We start from the raw sequence: 25112 nt of genomic DNA, 5'->3' as shown, positions 1-25112 counted from the left end.
GATTCTGATGGTGAGGATACATATCATCTGTGAGATAGAAACAATGGCCTAATAAGTCTTTTTGTCTCCCATTGTGGAGTAGGTGAGAGCATCTTTGTATAGAGGATATTTGAGTTGCCTTGCAAGATTACGCAGGAACAAGATATTATTGCATGGGAGTTACACATGAGCAGAAGAGTGATAATGAATGCTGAAGAGCAAAAAGTGTGGAGTGTCAATTATTTGTCCATTTTATCCATTTCTCAACCCCCTTCTTTTGCTCTACTCTATAGCATAGGAACTGTAATTCCCATGCTCCATTGTTAAATGGCTCTACTTCCGGCAGTGTCTCTGGCAGTAGCTGCATCTCTTTTCAGGTTCCAGCTGCCTATCCTTCATTCCAACATCCCAACCTGACTGAACAGCCCCTACCATGGTTCTCCCTCCCACCAGACAGCTCCAACTTCTGGACTCTGGTAACATCATCTCCTCCCATTGGTCCTCTGGCCTAGAGGTGATGGTGGCTTCCTGATGTAACTAATCTCTACGTGGCCTCATCATTCCCTGTTTGAATTCCTAGGTATTTCATCACCTGTACAACCAATTCCATCTATTAATGTCCCTCTTTTAGCCTGACTGGGCCTTATTTGATTTCCAGAGCTACCCACAGAGCTGTGAAAAACATATCCTCTAGCTGTGAAAAACCACCATGAGGTTGTTTTCTCATTTAAGCTTCAACATGTGCACTACAACGTGAACAGCAACAAAATGGTATCTGCCTCCTTTTAAAAACAAGTCTTCATTCTTTTAGGTCTTATGCTCAACCAGGTGTCTTAGAACCTCCTCTCTGTGTCATCCTCCATGTCTTCCCTGATGCCCTCCTACAGCATGTCTCAGCCTCTAAAAGGTCTTTCACCATTTTTACGCCATGACCCTCTTTGGCAATCTGGCACAGCCTTTTCAAAATAATGTAATTACATGCATAAAATAAAATACACAAGATAACAAAAAGAATCAAAGTATAAAAATAAATATATGATATAACAACCGATTTGTGATGCTGTAATCTACGTTACTTCTTTAATAACACATTAAATAACAAGTTGTACTCACGAGTCTAATAACCATTTCAAAGTAATGACAAGTATAAACAATATTTCAATATATCTGCAGTAACTGAAGTATGGTATGTGTCTGCAATTTCTATTGGTGATAAATTCAAAAGTACTGCTAATCCTACTATAGCTTGCTTTTAAAAGGATGACAGGCTGGGCCAAGCCCTTCATAACTGAAGGAAATGCTTAACATGAGTTAGGGGTTATTAAAAATAAAAATATAATTTCTCCCTATCCAACTACATGGATTCCTTGATTTCTCAGTTTGTAAGGACCCCTGCTTAAGACCCCTACTCCTAAGAAATCTGACAGGATCAGTCAAACACCTTTAGGTCTTGAACCCTAGAAAGCCTACTGCTTCGTCCTAGGTATCCAGTAACTTTTGGCTAGAGAAAGTTACATTGCTTTTCCTTATTCTCTCCCATCCTCATTGCTCTAAAAGATTTTCTTGCTCTATCGTCACTATCGGGGCCACAGACCTCTTGTCCTACTTTGCACATCTGTATTATTGTGCTCAAATAATTTTAATAACCACTGCAAAAGTGAAAACCTTGTGGCATTTTCCCATCTCAATCACCCACATCAGTACAACTTAGTTTCATTCGGAAGCTGTGAGTCTGTAAGAAACTCCTCTCCCCCATACCCTCTGCCCACTAACAAATCTCAACAGTAACCTATTATTTCTATACCTAGGAAAGAAAACGGGGGCTCAGAAAAATGACATAAGTTGCCCAAGAACCCACAATAATGAAATTCCTAGATAAGTCATTTTAAAGATTTTTATTATTTTTTATTGTGGTATAATTGACATATTACGTTCAGGTGTACAACATAATGATTTAATATTTATATATATTACAAAATGATCACCACATAATTCTAGTTAACATCCATCACCATACATAGTTACAATTTTTTTCTTGTGATGAGAACTTTTAAGATCTACTCTCTTAGCAACTTTCAAAACCGCAATACAGTACATTATTAACTATAGTTGCCATGCTGTATATTACATACCCAGGACTTATTTTATAACTGGGAAGTGTGTACCTTTTGACCCCGTTCACCCATTTCATCTACCTCCACCCACCCCCTGCCTCTGACAACCACCAATTTATTCTCTGTATCTATGAGCTTGGGGTTTTCTTTAATTTTTAAATACCACCTATAAATGATATCATACAGTATTTGTCTTTTTTTTAACATCTTTATTGGAGTATAATTGCTTTACAATGTTGTGTTAGTTTCTGCTGTATAACAAAGTAAATCAGCTATACATATAAATTTATCCCCATTTCTCCTCCCTCTTGCGTCTCCTTCCCACCCTCCCTAACCCACCCCTCTACGTGGTCACAAATCACAGAGCTGATCTCCCTGTGCCATGCGGCTGCTTCCAACTAGCTATCTATTTTACATTTGGTAGTGTATATATGTCCATGCCACTCTCTCACTTCGTCCCAGCTTACCCTTCCCCCTCTCCAAGTCCTCAAGTCCATTCTCTACATCTGCGTCTTTATTCCTGTCCTGTCCCTAGGTTCTTCAGAACCACTTTATTTTTTTAAGATTCCATATATATGCGTCAGCATACAGTATTTGTTTTTCTCTTTCTGACTTACTTCACTCTGTATGACAGTCTCTAGGTCCATCCACCTCACTGCAAATAACTCAATGCTGTTTCTTTTTATGACAGAGTAATATTCCATTGTATATATGTACCACATCTTCTTTATCCATTCATCTGTTGATAGACATTTAGGTTGCTTCCACATCCTGGCTATTGTAAACAGTGCTGCAATGAACATTGTGGTACATGACTCTTTTTGAATTATGGTTTTCTCAGGGTATATGCCCAGTAGTGGGATTGCTGGGTCATATAGTAGTCCTGTTTTTAGTTTTTTAAGGAACCTCCATACTGTTCTCCATAGTGGCTGTATCAGTCTACATTCCCACCAACAGTACAAGAGGGTTTCCCTTTCTCCACACCCTCTCCAGCATATACTGTTTGTAGATTTTTTGATGACGGCCATTCTGACCGGTGTGAGGTGATATCTCATTGTACTTTTGATTTGCATTTCTCTAATGATTAGTGATGTTGATCATCCTTTCATGTGTTTGTTGGCAATCTGTATATCTTCTCTGGAGAAATATGTATTTGGGATTTCTGCCCATTTTTGGATTCGGTTGTTTGTTTAATTAATACTGAGCTGCATGAGCTGCTTGTATATTTTGGAGATTAATCCTTTGTCAGTTGCTTCATTTGCAAATATTTTCTCCAATTCTGAGGGTTGTTCTTTTTGTCTTGTTTAGTTTTCTTTGTTGTGCAAAAGCTTTTAAGTTTCATTACATCCCATTTGTTTCTTTTTGTTTTTATTTCCATTTCTCTAGGAGGTTGGCCAAAAAGGATCTTCCTGTGATTTATGTCACAGAGTGTTCTAGCTATGTTTTCCTCTAAGAGTTTTATAGTGTCTGGCCTTACATTTAGGTCTCTAATCCATTTTGAGTTTATTTTTCTGTATGGTCTTAGGGAGTGTTCTAATTTCATTCTTTTACATGTAGCTGTCCAGTGTTCCCAGCACCACTTATTGAAGAGGATACCTTTTCTCCATTGTATATTCTTCTCTCATTTATCAAAGATAAGGTAACCATATGTGCATGGGTTTATCTCCGGGCATTCTATCTGTTTCATTGATTTATATTTCTGTTTTTGTACCAGTACCATACTGTCTTCATTACTGCAGCTTTGTAATATAGTCTGAAGTCCGGGAGCCTGATTCCTCCAGCTCTATTTTTTCTTTCTCAAGATTGCTTTGGCTATTCGGGGTCTTTTGTGTTTCCATACAAATTGTGAAATCTTTTGTTCTAGTTCTGTGAAAAATGCCATTGGTAGTTTGATAGGGATTGCATTGAACCTATAGATTGCTTTGGGTAGTATAGTCATTTTCACAATGTTGATTCTTCCAATCCAAGAACATGGTATATCTCTCCATCTGTTTATATCATCTTTAATTTCTTTCATCAGTGTCTTACAGTTTTCTGCAGACAGGTCTTTTGTCTCCTTAGGTAGTTTTATTCCTAGGTATTTTATTCTGTTTGTTGCAATGGTAAATGGGAGTGTTTCCTTAATTTCTCTTTCAGATTTTTCATCATTAGTGCATAGGAATGAAAGAGATTTGTGTGCATTAATTTTGTATCCTGCTACATTACTAAATTTATTGACTAGCTCTAGTAGTTTTCTGGTAGCATCTTTAGGATTCTATATGTATAGTACCATATCATCTGCAAACAGTGACAGCTTTACTTCTTCTTTTCTGATTTGGATTCCTTTTATTTCTTTTTCTTCTCTGACTGCTGTGGCTAAACTTCCAAAACTATGTTGAATAAGAGTGGTGAGAGTGGGCAGCCTTGTCTTGTTCCTGATCTTAGTGGAAATGGTTTCAGCTTTTCAACACTGAGAACGATGGTAGCTATGGGCTTGTCATATATGGCCTGTATTATGTTGAAGTAAGTTCCCTCTATGCTTACTTTCTGGAGGGTTTTTATCATAAATGGGTGTTGAATTTTATCAAAAGCTTTTTTTGTGTCTATTGAAATGATCATATGGATTTTATCCTTCAGTTTGTTAATATGGTGCATCACCCTGATTGCTTTGCATATATTGAAGAATCCTTACATTCCTAGGATAAACCCCACTTGATCGTGGTGTATGATCCCTTTAATGTGCTGCCAAATTCTGTTTGTTGAGGATTTTTGCATCTATGTTCATCAGGGATACCGGCCTGTAGTTTTCTTTTTCCGTGACATCTTTGTCTGGTTTTGGTATCAGGGTGATGGTGGGTTCGCAGAATGAGTCTGGGAGTGTTCCTCCCTCTGCTATATTTTGGAAGAGTTTGAGAAGGATATGTGTTAGCTCTTCTCTCAATGTTTGATAGAATTCACCTGTGAAGCCATCTGGTTCTGGTTTGGATGATTTTTTTTTTTTTTTTTTTTTGCAGTGTGTGGGCCTCTCACTGTTGTGGCCTCTCCCGTTGCAGAGCACAGGCTCCGGACGCACAGGCCCAGCGGCCATGGCTCACAGGCCCAGCCACTCCACGGCATGTGGGATCCTCCCAGACCGGAGCACGAACCCGTGTCCCCTGCATCTGCAGGCAGACTCTCAACCACTGCACCACCAGGGAAGCCCTGTTGGATGATTTTTAATCACAGTTTCAATTTCAGTGCTTGTGACTGGTCTGTTTGTATTTTCTATTTCTTCCTGGTTCAGTCTTGGAATGTTGTGCTTTTCCAAGAATTTGTCCATTTCTTCCAGGTTGTCCATTTTATTTGCATATAGTTGCTTATAGTAATTTCTCATGATCCTTTGTATTTCTACAGTGTCAGTTGTTATTTCTCCTTTTTCATTTTTAATTCTATTGATTTGAGCCTTCTCCCTTTTTTCTTTAGGAGTCTGGCCAATGGTTTAATCAATTATTCTTATCTTCTCAAAGAACCAGGTTTCAGTTTTATTGATCTTTGCTATCGTTTCCTTCATTTCTTTTTCATTTATTTCAGACCTGATCTTTATGATTTCTTTCCTTCTACTAACTTTGGGGTTTTTTTTTTGTTCTTTCTCTAATTGCTTTAGGTGTAAGGTTAGGTTGTTTATTTGAGGTTTTTCTTGTTTCTTGAGATAGGACTGTATTGCTATAAACTTCCCTCTTAGAACTGCTTCTGCTGCATCCCATAGGTTTTGGGTCATGGTGTTTTCATTGGCATTTGTTTCTAGGTATTTTTTGATTTCCTCTTTGATTTCTTCAGTGATCTCTTGGTTATTTAGTAGTGTATTGCTTAGCCTCCATGTGTTTGTATGTTTTACAGTTTTTTTTCCTGTAATTGATATGTAGTCTCATAGCGTTGTGGTCAGAAAAGATACTTGATATGATTTCAATTTTCTTAAATTTACCAAGCCTTGATTTGTGACCCAAGATATGATCTATCCTGGAGAATGTTCCATGAGCACTTAAGAAGAAAGTGTATTCTGTTGTTTTTGGATGGAATGTCCTATAAATATCAACTAAGTCCATCTTGTGTAATGTGTCATTTAAAGCTTGTGTTTCCTTACTTATTTTCATTTTGGATGATCTGTCCATTGGTGAAAGTGGGGTGTTAAAGTCCCCTACTATGAATGTGTTACTGTCGATTTCCCATTTTATGGCTGTTAGTATTTGCCTTATGTATTGAGGCGCTCCTATGTTGGGTGCATAAATATTTACAATTGTTATATCTTCTTCTTGGATCGATCCCTTGATCATTATGTAGTGTCCTTCTTTATCCCTTTTAATAGTCCTTATTTTAAAGTCTATTTTGTCTGATATGAGAATTGCTACTCCAGCTTTCTTTTGGTTTCCATTTGCATGGAATATCTTTTTCCATCCCCTTACTTTCAGTCTGTATGTGTCCCTAGGTCTGAAGTGGGTCTCTTGTAGACAGCATGTATACGGGTCTTGTTTTTGTACCCATTCAGTCAGTCTATATCTTTTGGTTGGTGCATTTAATCCTTTTACATTTAAGGTAATTATCAATATGTATGTTCCTATTACCATTTTCTTAATTGTTTTGGGGTTTTTTTTTTGTAGGTCTTTTCCTTCTCTTGTGTTTCCTGCCTAGAGAAGTTCCTTTAGCATTTGTTGTACAGCTGGTTTGGTGGTGCTGAACTCTCTTAGCTTTTGCTTGTCTGTAAAGGTTTTAATTTCTCTGTCAAATCTGAATGAGATCCTTGCTGGGAAGAGTAACCTTGGTTGTAGGTTTTCCCCTTTCATCACATTAAATATGTGCTGCCACTGCCTTCTGACTTGCAGAGTTTCTGCTAAAAGATCAACTGCTAACCTTATGAGGATTCCCTTGTATGTTATTTGCTGCTTTTCTCTTGCTGCTTTTAATATTTTTCCTTCGTATTTTATTTTTGATAGTTTGATTAATATATGTGTTGGTGTGTTTCTCCTTGGATTTATCCTGTATGGGACTCTATCTGCTTCCTGGACTTGATTGACTATTTCCTTTCCCATGTTAGGGAAGTTTTCAACTATAATCTCTTTAAATATTTTTGCATTCCCTTTCTTTTTCTCTTCTTCTTCTGGGACCCCTATAATTCAAATGGTGCATTTAGTGTTGTCCCAGAGGTCTCTGAGACTGTCCTCAATTCTTTTCATTCTTTTTCCTTTATTCTGCTCTGCAGTAGTTATTTCTACCATTTTATCTTCCAGGTCATTTATCCGTTCTACTGCCTCAGTTATTCTGCTATTGATTCCTTCTAGAGAACTTTTAATTTCATTTATTGTGTTTTTCATCATTGTTTGTTTGCCCTTTAGTTCTTCTAGGTCCTTGTTAAAAATTTCTTGTATTTTCTCCATTCTATTTCCAAGATTTGGGATCATCTTTACTATCATTTTTCTGAATTCTTTTTCAGGTAGGCTGCCTATTTCCTCTTCATTTGTCTGATCCGGTGGGTTTTTACTTTGCTCTTTCATCTGCTGGGTATTTCTCTGTCTTCTCATTTTGCTTATCTTACTGTGCTTGGGGTCTCCTTTTGCAGGCTGTAGGTTCATAGTTCCCATTGTTTTTGGTGTCTGCCCCCAGTTGGTAAGGTTGGTTCAGTGGGTTGTGTAGGCTTCCTGCTGGAGGGGACTGGTGCCTGTGTTTTGGTGGGTGGGGATGGATCTTTTCTTTCTGGTGGGCAGGACCATGTCCGGTGGTGTGTTTTGGGGTATCTGTGAACTGATTATGATTTTAGGCAGTCTCTCTGCTAACAGGTGGGGTTGTGTTCCTGTCTTGCTAGTTGTTTGGCACAGGGTGTCCCACACTGTAGCTTGCTGGTTGTTGAGTGGAGCTGGGTCTTAGCATTGAGATGGAGATCTCTGTGAGAGCTCTCACCATTTGATTTTACATGGGGCTGGGAGGTTTCTGGTGGTCCAATGTCCTGAATTCAGCTCTCCCACCTCAGAGGTTCAGGCCTAACACCCGGCCAGAGCACCAAGACCCTGTCAGCCACTCAGCTCAGAAGAAAAGGGAGGAAAAAGAGAGAAAGAAAGAAAATAATAAAATAAAAGATAAATTATTAAAAATAAAAAAGTAATAAAAAAAAGAAAGAAGAGAACAACCAAACTAAAAAACAAATCCACCAATGATAACAAGCGCTAAAAACTATCCCAGAAAAATGGAAAGACTGAACCCTAGGACAAATGGTAAAAGCAAAGCCATAGAGACAAAATCACACAGAGAAGCATACACATACACAGTCACAAAAACAGAAAAAGAAAATTATATATTTTTTTTAAAAAAGCAATTATGAGAGCAACCAAATCAATAAACAAATTTACCAGTGATAATAAGCTCTAAATACTAAACTAAAATAAACATAAAACCAGAAACAAATTAGATGCAGAAAGCAAACCCCAAGTCTACAGTTGCTCCCAAAGTCCACTGCCCCAATTTTGGGATGATTCATTGCCTATTCAGTTATTCCACAGATGCAGGGTAAATCAGGTTGACTGTGGAGATTTAATCCGCTGCTCCTGAGGCTGCTGGGAGAGATTTCCCTTTCTCTTCTTTGTTCGCACAGCTCCTGGGGTTCAGCTTTGGATTTGGCCCCGCCTCTGCATGTAGGTCGCCTGAGGGCATCTGTTCCCCACCCAGACCGGATGGGGTTAAAGCAGCAGCTGATTCGGGGGCTCTGGCTCACTCAGGCCAGAGGGAAGGAGGGGTACAGAATGCAGGGTGAGCCTGCAGCAGCAGAGGCCAGCATGACGTTTTCACAGCCTGAGGCACAATGTGTGTTCTCCCAGGGAAGTTGTCCATGGATCACGGGACCCTGGCAGTGGCAGGCTGCATAGGCTCCCGGGAGGGGAGGTGTGGATAGTGACCTGTGCTTGCACACAGGCGTCTTGGTGGCTGCAGCAGCAGCTTTAGCATTTCATGTCCGTCTCCGGTATCCGCGCTGATAGCCACAACTGGTGCCCATCTCTGGAGCTCGTTTAGGCAGTGCTCTTGATCCCCTCTCCTCATGCACCCCAAAACAATGGTCTCTTGCCTCTTAGGCAGGTCTAGACATTTTCCCAGATTCGCTCACCAATAGCTGTGGTGCACTAGCCCCCTTCAGGCTGTGTTCACGCAGCCAACCCCAGTCCTCTCCCTGGGATATGACCTCTGAAGCTGGAGCCTCGTCTCCCAGCCCACACCCATCCCAGCGGGTGAGCAGACAAGCCTCTCAGGCTGGTGAGTGCTGGTCGGAACCAATCCTCTGTGCGGGAATCTCTCTGCTTTACCCTCTGCACCCCTGTTGCTGTGCTCTTCTCCATGGCTCCAAAGCTTCCCCCCTATCCACCCCTCGTCTCCGCCAGTGAAGGGGCTTCCAAGTGTGTGGCAACTTTTCCTCCTTCACAGCTCCCTCCCAGAGGGGCAGGTCCTGTCTCTATTCTTCTGTCTCTGGTTTTCCTTTTTTCTTTTGCCCTGCCCAGGTACATGGGGAGTTTCCTGCCTTTTGGGAGGTCTGAGGTCTTCTGCCAGCGTTCAGTAGGTGTTCTGTAGGAGTTGTTCCACATGTAGATGTATTTCTGATGTATTTGTGGGAAGGAAGGTGATCTCCACATCTTACTCCTCCGCCATCTTGAAGATCCCTCCAGTATTTGTTTTTCTCTGTCTGACTTATTTCACTTACCATAATGGCCCCAAGGTCCATCTATATTGTCACAAATGGCAAGATGTCACTCTTTTTTCGTGTGAATAATATTCCATTGTATATACACACACACACACACATACACACACACACACACACACACACGGACTTCCCTGGTGGTGCATCGCACCACAACGAAGAGTAGCCCCCGCTCACTGCAACTAGAGAAAGCCCACACACAGCAACAAAGACCTAATGCAGCCAAAAATAAAGAAATAATTTTTTTTAAATAATATATATATATTCATTTATATGTGTATATATATATATATATATATATATATATATATACACATATTTGAAACATTTTCTTTATCCACTCATCTATTGATAGGACACTTAGATTTTAAAGAAATTTTGTGCCAATAAGCCAGTGTGTTAGCATTAGGAGTACCTGATAAGGCAAATATCTGGCCTTAGTTTTTAGATAGTTTCATTCCTCTCTGCCTTGCTTTATAATGGACATATTTAGAAATTACATGGCTAAAAATTTTACTATATGAGTAAAATCAGCTAAACAAATAATTGAAACAGTAAAACTGAACAGTAATACAAACCTGGAGTTGAACCAACTATAACTACCTATTTCGAGAAAATTCTTTTTTCCGTGAGATAATTTCCAATCTCTTTAATGTGAACACATAATTCAAAATATTTTGATCAAATAAAAGATAATAAATGTATGTTCTGGTAAGAGAAATGTGATAACTATAAATATATGTGAAAGAATCTATTTAATGGATGAATGATTATCATGATACTAATATTCTCAAGTAAAATGTACATTTGGTTTATAAAATAAGTTTTGGGGATTATGAACAATTAGCACCCATTTAACAAATACTACTTTATATTCAGTATGTAATAGTACAACATAAATAAAAGCAATTACTACTTCAATTATCACTTTAAAATTACCTCAATTGCCCTTAAAAATACAAATAAAACAGTCATAGATTGATCGCTTGTTATTTTAATCATAAACCACTGTTCCTTAGAGAACCTGAAAAAGATCATTTTTCCAAACGTTTATTCAACACACAGCTACTGAGGGCCTACTACGTGCCAATAAGCAACTCGACAGGTACAGGGACAAAGCATGGTCACTACTTTCAGCTCTCACGAAGCTTAAGGACTAAAGAAACGCAGGTAAGCATGAAATAAATGTTTTAGCTCTAAAATATCTGTAACAGCAACATGTTATGGGAGAGGAAAGAAAGGAGTAATCATTTTCACCTAGCAAGGCTTTAAAAGGTTTCCTGACAGAACAGCGTCGGATTTTAGCAAAAAGGGAAGGAAAATACACTGTTTATGCTTAACTGTCAATAAATTACAACTACTATTACAGTGCACAGACACTTCTCAAATTCTATTTCATTTAATTATCTCAACAACCCTTTGGGACCAGCATTTCACAATGAGAAACCAAAGATGTACAGGATAAATAACTCGCCCAAGGTCACATATGTTGTAAATGGAAGGGCCAAGAATGAGTCCAGGTCTCTGTAACTCAATATTCTTTCCACTACATCGGGCTGCCTAGGCTGAGCTTTAAGAATGAGTAAGACTTAAATAAAGAAAAAGAAGAAAACAGAGAAGAACGACGACAGAAGAGACATAAACATATAATTCATGAATTATCCTAGAGTAAAAATTAACTTCTGTCCTTGGAATATACACATATACATATGAAATACAGATATTTATATATATACACACACATACTAATAAAAGATATAATGATACAATTGAAAAACAAACTAAGATAATTCATGAATTACACTGATCAAAAATTCCATACTCAAATCTAATTGTTTAAGAGACTGCTCTATGACTGAGACCATAAGGAAACTACATTAAGATTTCCAAAATGCCTAATTTACAAATCCCTTAGTCACCAAACGCATTCATCAATTAACATTTTTGAGCAAATATAATTCATTAATTAAAATAAAATTAAGGCAACATACCAATAAATACAATACTTCATTAAATTTCTACTTTAACACTCCTATACAATTCCACTGTATTTAAAAAAACCATCTGTTCTATTAATGTCCTTTTTAAGCACAAGAATGTTACAGTGATAAATGTTAAAACAAGTAGTTTCTAATATGAAATGAATCTAAAATAATCAAACTCTACTTTTAACATTATTTGAGAAGAAAATAAATTCTACCTCTGCATTGTGCTTAGTTGTTATTTCTAATTTTTCTTTCTTAGCCCGATGGAGTTTCTTTCTGAGATCAGCAGTAATATCCAAGTCTGTTTCATTTTTAACCATTTGTTTTATATCAGATGAGGCATTCTTCAACCTATAAAATGAGATCAAAATAAAATATAATTATTATTAAGTAAATTTCCAGCATTTCCCGTATTTCTGATAACTTATTTTTCAAAAAAAACAGGGAACATGTTATGGTCCTTACCCTAAAGAAACTTACATTCCAGTAAAAGATATTGATTGCAAAAGCTAGATAGAATTGCAAAGCAGTATATGACTAGAAACAAACCACTGTCCACTGGCAAACCACCATATTGTTCAAGATAGGCAATAAAGGTTATCTGATCCTATCACAAGCTGGCAAGTTTTAGAGAAGACTGAGTTCTTTCCTTTTAACCTTTTTAAATAATATATTTTACTTATTGCAAATATAACACATATTACAAAAAGAGAAAGTATAAGAGAATACAGACTCATGCTTTTAAATGGCAGAGTAAAGTTCTACTCTCTCCCCAAAAGTAAAATTAAAATTTTAACTAATTTAACAGCAAAGAGAATTTAGAGATATAAACTCACAAGGAGAATTAGTACCAGAGATGAGACAATAGCAATAAAATACTGGAAGTTGGAACGCAGGTGGATAAGTGGTAAGTGATTTATATAAGAGAGCTGAATTCAAAGCCAACAGTAAGAAAAGCAACCTGATTTACACCAGAGTCCCAAAAAGCTCAGTTCACTGGCAACACCTTTTAAAATGGGGGTAAAAGCAGAGCAGAAAACAGGAGAATTGGTTGAAAGTCTGCCAAAGAAATAATAAGATCCTCAGATCCTCTACCCTATACACCACACAACTGGGTATTGATTTCTTCCCCACTCTGGCAGAACACTAGGGGTTTATCCCCTGGAGAGGATAAAACAGAACGTCTCTGGATTGGAGACATCAGATACAAATCGGGTAAGTGTTCCATACCAAAAGCAAGAGACTCGAGTAAAAAGTTATATAATAAATTATATCCCTGGTCTTCTAATACTTATTGTCTAACAGAACAATGTCAGCCAAAGCAGAGACTAGAAGGATCTTCCCTGGAGAATCTAACCAACAAGGTGAAAAAAACCTAAAGATGCCAATGTTACGGGTTCTCCAGCAAAACAGCTTAACCAGATCACCCTACACAGAATGCCTCATACACTGAGCTTCCAATCATCTTTTTAGGACTCTACTTTTAAATATGAATAGAGATCCAAGGATCACCAGAAGTTAAGCAACATCTGATAAGAAAGACAGAGACTACAAGGGGCAGGGAAGAAGTCAAAGATGATGCAGGGAAAAGATAACTTTAAAAAAAGATTAAGAAAAAACCCTTAACATTAAAATCCTCAGAAAAATAGGAGAGGATAAAAAAATCCATAAAACAAAAACTGGATGTAATTAAAAATGAAATATTCATAGAACAAAAAAAGAGCTCTTGGAAATCAAAAACACAAACTAAGAAATGAAAAACTAAATAAATAAATTTAAAACAGAAATCTCCCAGATGCCTCAAAAAATTACAAGAGAAAATAATTTCCAATTTAGAATTTTATGCTCAACAAGTACCATTCAAAGAGTATGGGGAAGGGAAGATGAAACGTGCACGCTTTCATACCTATAATCAGAGTGTAAACTGGCAGAAAAGTTTTTAGAAGTTTGGTAATAAATGTCTAAAACTTTCAAAAACAAAAAAAGACAAGAGTATGAGAAACACTATTTCAGATCTACAAGACATCAAAACATTTATAAGGGGCTACTGGAAGACTTGTTTCACCAAAATAAGGACCCACACTGAGAAAGAGAAAGAAATGGGATCCCAGAAGTAGGGTATTCAAGATAAGAAAACAGCAAAGGGATGTCTAAGATAGTGATGAAAGGAAGCACCCAGTGAAATTTGTGCAGCAAATCACTTAAAGGGTAATCTGTTCCAACTGTACTGGCCAATGCCTCCAGGAGTAATTTCTTTAGGATGAAAAGAGAAAAGAACAGAATACATCAACTATGTGAACATATTGAGAGATTTATAAAACTTGGTGGGAGTATGAAGTTGAATTCATAAGTTCATGGAAATTAAACCAAGTAAACAACAAATGAGACAACTATTAATTAAATCCAAGAAAAACAAAATGTATACGACAGAAAAAATTGTCACTGAATACTACTACATAACTCAACTAGGAAGTTTTGATAATTATATGATAATGTAAACATTGATTAATCTAACCAAGATTATATATCAATAAATGAAGAGAGAATAGAAAAGGGAGGCAAGTATGAATGAAAACTAAATTATGAACTTCTATAGTGCAAAGTCAGTAGATAATGGCTAAACATGAAAAATCAAATAGCAATATATAAAAAATTTTTGAAGAGGTATGGATTTTAAAAAAACATCTCAGAGAGTTGAAAATGATTCTTTCTAGGGATAAAGAAAGTTATTTGTCTCAAGGTAATAAGCACTGCTATTTTTCCTAACAGCAGTAAGTAAGCCTTTTAGAACAATTAGTCTTTAAATAACATGCATACGTAATTTTTTTAAAATAAGACTAAAATAAAACAACAGAGAATCAATGAAACCAAAATTTGATTCTTTAAATAGATGAATAAACTTGATACACCTTTGGTTAGCTAGACAAAGAAAAAAGAGAAGAAACTCAAAGTATAAGCAAAATATAAAAAAGGGAATGGCACTACCAACATAGAAGGATTATAATGAATACCATGAACAACTTTACGCTAACAAATCAGGACAAATTTAGGACAAATTCCTAAAAAGATGGTAACTACTAAAACTAACTCAAAAAGAAAGAGAAAATCTGAACAGACCTATAACAGACAACAACATTGAATTAATAATTTTAAAAATCTAATCATAGAGAAAGTCCAAGTCCAGATTCTACCAAACTTTAAGGAAGAAATAATACCAATCCTCACATTAGAGGAGGAGGAAACATTTCTCCAAATCATTCTGAGTCCAGCATTACCTAATACCAAAATATGGCAGACATCTCAAGAAAGGAAGAGTACAGACCAATATCTTTCATGTATAGAGATACAAAAAATCCTCAACAAAACATTAGCAAACCAAATCCAGCAACATCTTGAAAGAATTAAATTACAACATGATTAATTAAATTCTATTTAATTAATCTATTAATTAATTCTATTAATTAAATTCTATTTTGGGGATTTATCCCCAAAATAGAAAATTGGTATAATGTCTGAAACTCAAGTGATGTAATATACCATTTTACTAAAACAAAGGATGAAAACTATATGATCATCTCAACAGATACAGAAAATGTATTTGACAAAATCCAACACCCATTCATGATTTAAAAAAATAAAAAATAACTCTCAACAAACTAGGAATACAAGGAAATTTCATCAATCTGATAAAGGGCCTCTATGAAAAACTGCAAAAAGTAGCATCAAACTTAATGGTGAAACATTGAAAGCTTCCCCTAAGACTGGGAACAAAACAAAGATGTCTGCTAGTAATACTTCTATTCAAGACTGTATTGGAGGTTCTAGACAGTGCAATCAGGAAAAAAAAAAAAAAAAAAGGAAAAGAAATAAAAGGCACATATACTGAAGGAAGAAGTAAAACTGTCTTTAATGGCAAAGAACATGATCCTGTAAGATTATCCTAAGAAATCCATTAAGAAGCAAAAAGACTAGAACTAAAAAACAATTTCAGCAAGGTCACAGACTATAAGATCAATATGCAAAACCAATCACATTTCTAAACACTAGCAATAAATAATCCAAAACTGAAATTTAAAAAATAATTCCACTTATAATAGCATCAAGTAAATTAAATAGATTTAGGATTAAATTTAACAAAAAAAGGGAAAGACTTCTACACTGAAAAGCATAAATTATTGTTGAACTAAATTGAAGACCTAAGTAAATGAAAAGACATTCCACATTCACATTCATGTATTTGAAGACTAGTATTTTAAGATGTCCACTTTCCCCAAACTGATCTATAGATTCAACATATTGCCTACCAAAATCCAAGCAGGCTTTTTTTTTGCAGAAATTGACAAGCTGACCCTAAAAATTATATGGAAAAGCAAAGGACTCAGAAAAACCAAAATAATCTTTAAGAAAAACTAATGGGAGGACTTGCACCTTCTAAATTCAAAACTTACCATAAAGCTACAGTAATCAAAACAGTGTAGAATTTGAATTAAGAATAAACATGTAGATCAGTGTACCAGAATTGAGACCACAGAAATAAAGTCATATATATATACAGTCAATTAATTTTCAACAAAGGTGCCAAGACAATTCAATGGGGGAAAAGATAGTCTTATCAACAAATGGTGCTAAAACAACTGATCTCCACAGGCAAAAAGATAAATTTAGACCCTTACCTCACACCATATACTACAAAGTAACTTAAAATGGAGCCCGGATCTAAATGCAAGAACTAAAATGATAAAAATTGTAGAAAAAAACTTAGGAGAAAAATCTTCATGACCTTAAGTTGGGCAAAATTTCTTAGATATGAAACCAAAAGCACAATCCATAAAGAAAAAGAATTGAACTTCATAAAAATTAATAACTTTTACACTTCAAAAGACATTATTAAGAAAATGAAGTCAAGCCAACAAATGGGAAAAGATATTTGCAAATTACATATCTGATAAAGGATTTGTATCCAGAATACATAAAGAACTCTTTTTTTTAATAAATTTATTTTATTTTTTATTTTTGGTTGTGTTGGGTCTTCATTGCTGCACACAGGCTTTTCTCTAGTTGTGGCGAGCGGGCGCTACTCTTCGTTGCAGTGCACGGGTTTCTCATTGCGGTGTCTTCTCTTGTTGCAGAGCATGGGCTCCAGGTGCGTGGGCTTCAGTAGTTGTGGCAAACGGGCTTAGTTGCTTAGTGGCATGTGGGATCTTCCCGGACCAGGGCTCGAACCCGTGTCTCCTGCATTGGCAGGCGGATTCTTAACCACTGCGCCACCAGGGAAGCCCTCAGAATATATAAAGAACTCTTGAAGCTCAATAACAAAAAGATGAATAACTCGATTTAAAATCAGGCAAAAGATCTGAATAGGCTTTTCACCAATGAAGATACACAAATGGGCGAAAAAAAGCACATGCAAAGATGTTCAACATCATTGCTCACTAGGAAAACACAAAATAAAATCACAATGACGTATTACTTTACTCTCACTGAAATGGCTATAATCAAAAAGTCAGAAAACAACAAGTGTTGGGGAGGATATGGAAATGTATAAAACCCTTATACACTGCTGGTGGAAATGTAAAATGCTTCAATCACTTTAGAATACAATTTGGAAGTTTCTTAAAAATTTTAACATAAATTTACTATATGATGAAGTAATGGTGCTCCTAAGAATCTATCCAAGAGAAATAAAATATGTCTACACAAAGACTTGCACACAAGTGTTTATAGCAGAGTTATTCATAATAGGCAAAATGTGGAAACAACCCAAATGTCCATCAACTGGTGAATGGTTAACTAAAATGTATATATCCATAAAATGGAATAATATTCAGCAATAAGAAGAAACAAAGTACTGACACATGTTACAATATAATAAATCTGAAGAACATGCCTACTGAAAAGAAGCCAGACACAAATGACCATATATTGTATGACCCCAGTTATATGAATTGTTCAAAAAAGGCAAATCTATAGAAACAGAAAGTACGTTCGTGGTAAATAGCAGAGTTTAAATAACTTCATCGGTCCAGATTCTAGAAGTCTGAAGAGTAATTAAACCATTAAAAATTATGACAGATGTATATTAATTTGGCAAGATGTTCCCCCCAAAATTGAAAAAGCAAGATACTAATGTAAAATATTATTCTAATTTTTGAAATATATATTTATATGTTCAAAAGAAAAGGTCTGGGCAAGTAAATACCAAAATACTGTCAGTAGTTAACTCTAAGTGGTAGCATTATAAGCAGTTTCATCGTTTTATTCATTTGTATTTCTTAAATTATTCTAAAAACACATGCATTATCTGCATTAAAATATACATATCTCTGTGTATATATACATATGCACATATATAAGACAGGATATCAGAGCAAAAAAGAACCTTAAAACACTCCCTTTAGCAGTTTTTGAACCATCTTCCTCACCATAGTGGTGGAGAACCAGCTGATGAGACCTCACTCTTAACCCTTGGAACATCTAAAAGAAAAAATTCTTTTTAAGATAAAATTTTAGTAAAGAAAAATATTAATATTTTACTCATTTATTCTCTGTCTTGCTCCAGAAAGGATTTCAGGTAGCTCCTAAAGACAGGTAGGAAACGTTTACATTGCAAATCCTATTTATAAAGCAAAGTACATGTTAGTCATGGTACTCACCCCACCCACACATCCTTGCTGAAAAGGTGCTCAAGATCAGTTCTTCTCAAACTAAACGTGAGCAAGGACTATCCCCACCCCACTCCCATTGCTTCCGTAAAATATATTTAAAAGGGATAACTACGGGACTTCCCTGGTGGCACAGTGGTTAATACTCCATACTCCCAATGCAGAGGACTCGGGTTCAATTCCTGGTCAGGGAACTAGATCCCACATGCATACCGAAACTAAGAGTTTCCATGCCACAACTAAGGAGCCCGCCTGCCACAACTAAGACCCGGTGCAACCAAATACTTTAAAAAAAAAAAAAAAAAGGGATAACTAAAAAAGAAAATCTAAAAACAGATAAAATTCAACTCTAAGTGTTTTATTATTAGATTCAACAAATAGAAAATTACTCTGTTACATGATTATAAGTTTCTAAACACTTGCTTTCAATTTCTGTACTTATTTCTTCGTAAACCACACTTTGAGTTGCACTCTCCGAAATGGCTCCATTTCGCATTATGGACTCAGAGTTTTTATATTATTCACATGAGATATGAATAAACCAAAGGTAGGCACCTCACCCAAAGGCATATATGAATGGTACAAAAAAGATGAGCAACAGCAATTCTTAGAATGTAAACTCCAAGAAAAGAAGCAGTTAGCAACAGGAGCTAAAACTAACAGAACGCTTAAGTAGAGTGATGAATCAGAGTTGGGGCAATGAGGAAATAAGAGGAAACACAGCAACACAGATTGTGGCAAGCCAAGTAATAATGAATAAGCAGAAGAAAAGACTTAGAGAAGTGGAAAAGAATAAGCAAGTCTCTAGGGACTGGAGAAAGTACAGACACTGACTTTTGTACACTGAGTTAACAAAGGAGCATAAAGAGCCACACAGAGTCTCCAGACCCAGTTCTGGTTTCTATGAGGCATCATTCTTGCTCCTCCAGTCCCATGAAATTTCCACTTCCCTTACCATCCCATGAGAATTCTTACAATCAGCCTCTCCAACCACTTATTTCTCCCTGCTCCCTGCAACCAAAAGCATTCCTCAACTAGAAGAAGAGACTGGAGGCTTACCTTTGGATATCACCAGGGGCATTATTTGAAGTGTTCAAACTCATGATGAGTCTTCCAACTCTTTGAAAATACCCCACTGTTGCTTAATGATATACTTCGTTATTAATGATTAAAACAGTCCAAGACGTCTGTGGCTTACAGGTTACATGGGCTGAAGTCTGTTAAAATAGTAAACAATATAACAGCAGTTATTTATATGAGCTCTGAGACTAGAGGTGATTTTTCTTTTGTTTTTTGACTTATCTGTATTTTTAAGATTATTCTTTAAAAAACATGTAAATACTTGTATTTTTAAAAGCCACAGTGTTTGGGGACTTCCCTGGTGGTCCAGTGGGTAAGACTCCATGCTCCCAATGCAGGGGGCCCAGGTTCAATCCCTGGCCAGGGAACTAGATCCCGCATGCATGGCACAACTAAGAGTTCACATGCCACAACTAAGAGTCTGCATGCCGCAACAAAAGGATTCCACGTGCCGCAATGAAGACCCCGCGTGCCACAACTAAGACCCAACACAGCCTAAATAAATAAATAAACTTTTTTTTAAGTTATAAAAAATAAAATAAAAGCCAGTGTTTTATTTCTTTTTAAATAAGATTAGAAACAAAAATGACAAAACATTAGAAAGAAATTCCTTCTTATAAGAATATGCTAATACTATTAGATTATTTTAATTTCTCAAATAAAAAGTAATAAAATAGTGACTAATTGTTCTTAAACTGGAAGAGGAATAGGTAGTGCCTATCTCGGGGGCACAGAATTCAGTATGAAAGAAAATGCAGTCCAGGGATGTTGTGGGGTCCCAAAAGACTTTTTCATAAATGAAATATTTTTAATGCAATGTTACAATCAAAGAGGCCAAGGCACTCCCACATAAAAGATCTTACAGTAATTTTCAAAGGCCTTCTCCCAAGGGATTGAAGAGGAAAAAGGAAAGGAGAGAGCATTTGTCACTTACCCTGGCTTCTCTCCAGAACACTCTTCTACCAGAGATACTCCAAATTATACAGAGTCAACAACTGTAAGTTACTTTACTACAGTATGAAGGAATCTTTGGGTAAACATCTCGATAACTAACTAACTCCAAATAGACACAAATATGAAGATCTCACAAGGTCTCTTGGTATCCCCAGCAGAAGTCCAATATCCTAAGAAAGACCATGAGATTTGGTCTCAGAGAGATCTGAGCTAGGATTCCAATAAGCATCAAGTATGTGGTCATAGGCAAGCCACTTAAACTCTCTGAGCTTGTTTCCTCAACCATAAGGAGATAACTATATCAAGCTCATATATTTGATATTTAAGTAATATACACAACACATATACAGTACACAGTCACTGTCAGTTTCTATTACTGTAACACAAACCCTCTGAGATCTCTGATGAAGGAAAGGAGTAGGTGACACTTGGGGTGATTTGGTCTGGTTAAAGATGTAATAAAAGAAGGCTTCCCTGGTGGCGCAGTGGTTGAGAGTCCACCTGCCTATGCAGGGGACACGGGTTCGTGCCCCAGTCCGGGAAGATCCCACATGCCGTGGAGCGGCTGGGCCCATGAGCCATGGCTGCTGAGCCTGCGTGTCCAGAGCCTGTGCTCCGCAATGGGAGAGGCCACAACAGTGAGAGGCCTGCGTACCGCAAAAAAAAAAAAAAAAAAGATGTAATAGAAGAATTGTTTAGTGGGAATTCCCTAATGGTCCAGTGGTTAGGACTTGAAGCTCTCACTGCCAGGGGCCTGGGTTCAATCCCTGGTGGGGAACTAAGATCACACAAGTCATGTGGCGCAACCAAAAAAATAAAAATTAAAAGGCCAGGACACTGAGTGATAAATGACCCACCAAGGCACACCATTATGAAAATAAAAGAATTGTTTAGTAAAACTGTAGGTATACAGGGATAGCTAGAAGATGCCCCCCCCCACACCAAAAAAATCGAAACTGATCTGTCCCTGCTCGCAATAAACAACCCTGAGAGAGATCACTGAAAGAAAAGAGACTCAAATAAGCCAACTGAGATGTAGACTCAAACACTGTACTGGGAACTGACTAATGGCTCCTACAGCCAAACACTAAGGGATCTTCAAAATAGTCAGTGACTCACACAGCTGATGCAGAATAGTTTGACCTAGGACAAAGAAGACAAAAATTTTACCAAGATGGGGTGGGGGGGAGGGAATCCCATTTCTCCAGGGACCTAAATACTAAGTTTGGGAATAGTGGTAGACAAACAAACACCACTATCATTAATCTATTGAGCACCTAGTAAAATGTCAAGCACTGTGTTTGGTATTTTATTTATACATAGAACTATAGAACTCCAATCCTTACAACACTGCAATGTAAAGATTATCCTTTTCAACAGAGAAAACTAAGAGATTAGAAGTAATTTGTCAAAAGACAAATAGTTACAGAACCAAAATTCCAACTCGTTACTATCTATCTAACTCTAAAGCCAAAGCTCTTTCTACAAGGTCATTGTTGATACAGTTAAGCTATAAATTACCTTACCTGAGGTTCATTATTCTCATTTCAATTACAGAAACTCATCTAATTCAGAAAGTCTTAAATGACTTGCCTAAGGCCAGTCAGCTACTAAGTAGGGGACACCAACGACTCAATCAAGCTCTTCTGATACTGAGTCCCAAAATCTTTTCATCTTACCACCATGCCCCCAAAGCTCAGACTCCAGAGGAAGTGCCTTCAGAATGGAAGTTTAAGAGTTAGAAGGAACTCTTCCATACTTAAGAGTAATGTACAAGGCTCAAAAGTATATACAAAATGTTTCTATTTTTAAAGTGAAAAAGATGGGGCTTCCCTGGTGGCGCAGTGGTTGGGAGTCCGGCTGCCGATGCAGGGGACGCCCGTTCGTGCCCCTGTCTGGGAGGATCCCACATGCCGTGGAGCGGCTAGGCCTGTGAGCCATGGCCGCTGGGCCTGCACATCCGGAGCCTGTGCTCCGCGACTGGAGAGGCCACAACAGTGAGAGGCCCGCATACCGCAAAAAAATAAAAATAAAAAAATAAAGTGAAAAGGATGAAACACACACACATATGCATATGTGTCACAACAGGCACAAACAGAACCTCTATTTACCTCACAGGAAAAGAATTTATATACTTAGGGCCTTAATAATGTCTGCGTTTTTTATTTTGTTTTGATCTTGGGCAGAGAAGTGTGGGAAGAGGTAGTTGACCAAATTTTAACATAGTTGTTTCAATAAAGCTAAATTGAAGGCAACCACCATTTTTCACTGTATTATTTCGCTATGTAACATCTTCAAATCTGAACGGTCTTCTAGAGAGAAAATGGTCTTCTATAGCTCAGGTGCAAGTTTCATTAACTTCCAGATCACTGAAACAGATAACGTAGTAGGCAGATTGTCCCCATGATCTCTGCCCCCTGGTGTTTCTCTCTTGTATAATACCCTCCCCTTTACTGCGGGCAGAACCTGTGACTTGCCTCTAACCAACAGAATATGGCAAAGGTGACAGGCTGCACTCCCATGATTATATTATGTTATATAAGACTCTACCCTAGCAGAGTGAAGTGACAGGCAACCTCTAGCTGGTCGTGAAGAAGCACACTGTCACGCTGTGAACTGCCTACGGAGAGGGCCACATGGCAGGGAACTGCAGGCAGCTCCAACCCACAGGCAGTAAAAAGCCAGATCCCTCGGTCATACAGATGCCAACAGGAAATATATTCTGCCAACAACCTGAATGAACTGGGTAGCAAATTCTTTCCAGTCAAGCCTCCAGATGAGAACACAGCCAGCAGCACCTTGACAGCAACTTAGTGAAACTCTGAACAGAGGGCACATCTAAGCAGTGCCCAGATTCCTGACCTACAGAGACTGAGAAATAATAAATGAGGGCTGTTTGAAGCCACTAAGTTTTTGGTAACTTGTTACACAACAGAAGAAAACTAATATGTATAAGAAGCTTGAAAATGCTTTTACAGGGTTAAATAGAAAAAAAAAAGAGTGACATGTAAACTACAAAATGGGTTCTTACACCATCCCTGCCTGTGTGTGTCTTTTATAAAGTCTCTTTGTTTTTCTATAGTTTAATTTCCTAATTAATTTACATAACAGAGTTTATAAAAATCCTATCTAAGGTAACTAGATAGAGAAACTAGAAAATCATGGGCAATATTTACAAAAAACAAATAATTACAAAATACAAATGAATAAGGGCAAACCACCAACAGCCACAAAACCTGCACAGAGTGGAGGTATCTACAGAGAAACAAGCAGAGGAAAATAACAAGTATGCATCTGAAAGGACCCCCAAAGGGTCAACAGACAGTTAATGGGAAGAGCTGTAGTACAACCTGAGAGCAGCAGCTGAAACTGGCATATGAAACAGGCGTATGGTAAGAGAGTCCTGAAAGGGTTGGTACAGTCCAGCCTCACACACCTTCATAACTGACCGTCAAGTTACTTCCTGGACAGGGGCCCACACTAATGAGAATCAGTAGAGGCTGTTATCAAAACTGAGCAGGGGCTTCCCTTCCCTGGTGGCGCAGTGGTTGAGAGTCCGCCTGCCGATGCAAGGGTCACGGGTTCGTGCCCCAATCCGGTAAGATCCCACATGCCGCGGAGCAGCTGTGCCCCGTGAGCCATGGCTGCTGAGCCTGCGCGTCCGGAGCCTGTGCTCCGCAACGGGAGAGGCCACAACAATGAGAGGCCCGCATACCGCAAAAAAAAAAAAAAACTGAGCAGGATAGGGGCAATGAAGACAAAGTAAAGACATGGCCCAGACCAAACTGTAGGAGGAAAGAGGACCAGGAAATCTCAGAACCAAGCGACCATAGTTTTTAACACTCACAACAAACAAAAGACAGGGTTCTGTGAAGTTAGAAAAGCTTTCCTGAACCTTGCTCAAAGTTCAGGTCAACTAACCTTTCATAAAAATAAGCAACAGAAGGTCTTCCCTGGTGGCGCAGTGGTTGAGAGTCCGCCTGCTGATGCAGGGGACGCAGGTTCGTGCCCCGGTCCGGGAAGATCCCACATGCCGCAGAGCGGCTGGGCCTGTAAGCCATGGCCGCTGAGCCTGCACGTCCAGAGCCTGTGCTCCGCAACAGGAGAGACCACAACAGTGAGAGGCCCGCGTACCGGAAAAAAAATAATAATAATAAGCAACAGAAAAGCAGAGTGGTCAAATCCCATATAAACATAAGGAAATAGAGAGTAAGGAACAGAATGGACTCCTATAAATGAAAGAATGACAGAAACACATACCCACAAAACAGATGAAAATCATAACTTACTACTTCAAAATGAGCTACAAGACATTAACAAAATGGTATAAGGCATGAAAGAATAGGAATCAGAATTAGAGACTGAATAAGGCACTTAAATACCGAACTGACTTCTCTTAAATAAATAAATAAATATCAGAAAAATTAAAATAAAATTTTAAAAAAACCTCAGAAATAAGGTGAAAAAGATCAGAAAGAATTAGAAATTAAAAATCATTTCTGCAAGGAACATTAAATTAGAGGGAACAAGAGTAAATACACATGATCAAAAAAATGCCTTTAAGGACGTATGAAACAAAAAAGAAGTAAAATTTTTAAATAAAAATTTAAGAAAGAGATCAAAATGATTCAAGAGAAAATGAAAAAAT

At 37.5% G+C, this 25112-nt stretch overlaps 1 protein-coding gene and 1 non-coding gene across 2 annotated transcripts in view; one reads left to right on the top strand and one right to left on the bottom strand.

The window, feature by feature from the left end:
* Positions 1-20568, bottom strand: part of CCDC171 (coiled-coil domain containing 171) — a 336015-nt gene extending 315447 nt beyond the window's left edge. Inside the window, 3 exon segments of the mRNA XM_024760469.1 lie at positions 11984-12119; positions 19490-19647; positions 20445-20568. Coding sequence (XP_024616237.1) covers positions 11984-12119; positions 19490-19533 — 180 coding nt within the window. The 5' untranslated portion in view covers positions 19534-19647; positions 20445-20568.
* TRNAW-CCA (transfer RNA tryptophan (anticodon CCA)) lies at positions 19806-19878 on the top strand. Its single transcript has one exon. It is a non-coding gene; the product is annotated as a tRNA-Trp (tRNA).
* Positions 20569-25112: the final 4544 nt, after the last annotated feature.

The sequence above is a fragment of the Neophocaena asiaeorientalis genome, unplaced genomic scaffold (assembly GCF_003031525.2).
Source record: "Neophocaena asiaeorientalis asiaeorientalis breed wild unplaced genomic scaffold, Neophocaena_asiaeorientalis_V1.1 scaffold174, whole genome shotgun sequence".
Classification (NCBI taxonomy): domain Eukaryota; kingdom Metazoa; phylum Chordata; class Mammalia; order Artiodactyla; family Phocoenidae; genus Neophocaena; species Neophocaena asiaeorientalis.
The sequence above is the reverse complement of the archived record's forward strand: the minus strand, read 5'-3'. Positions and strand labels throughout refer to the sequence as shown.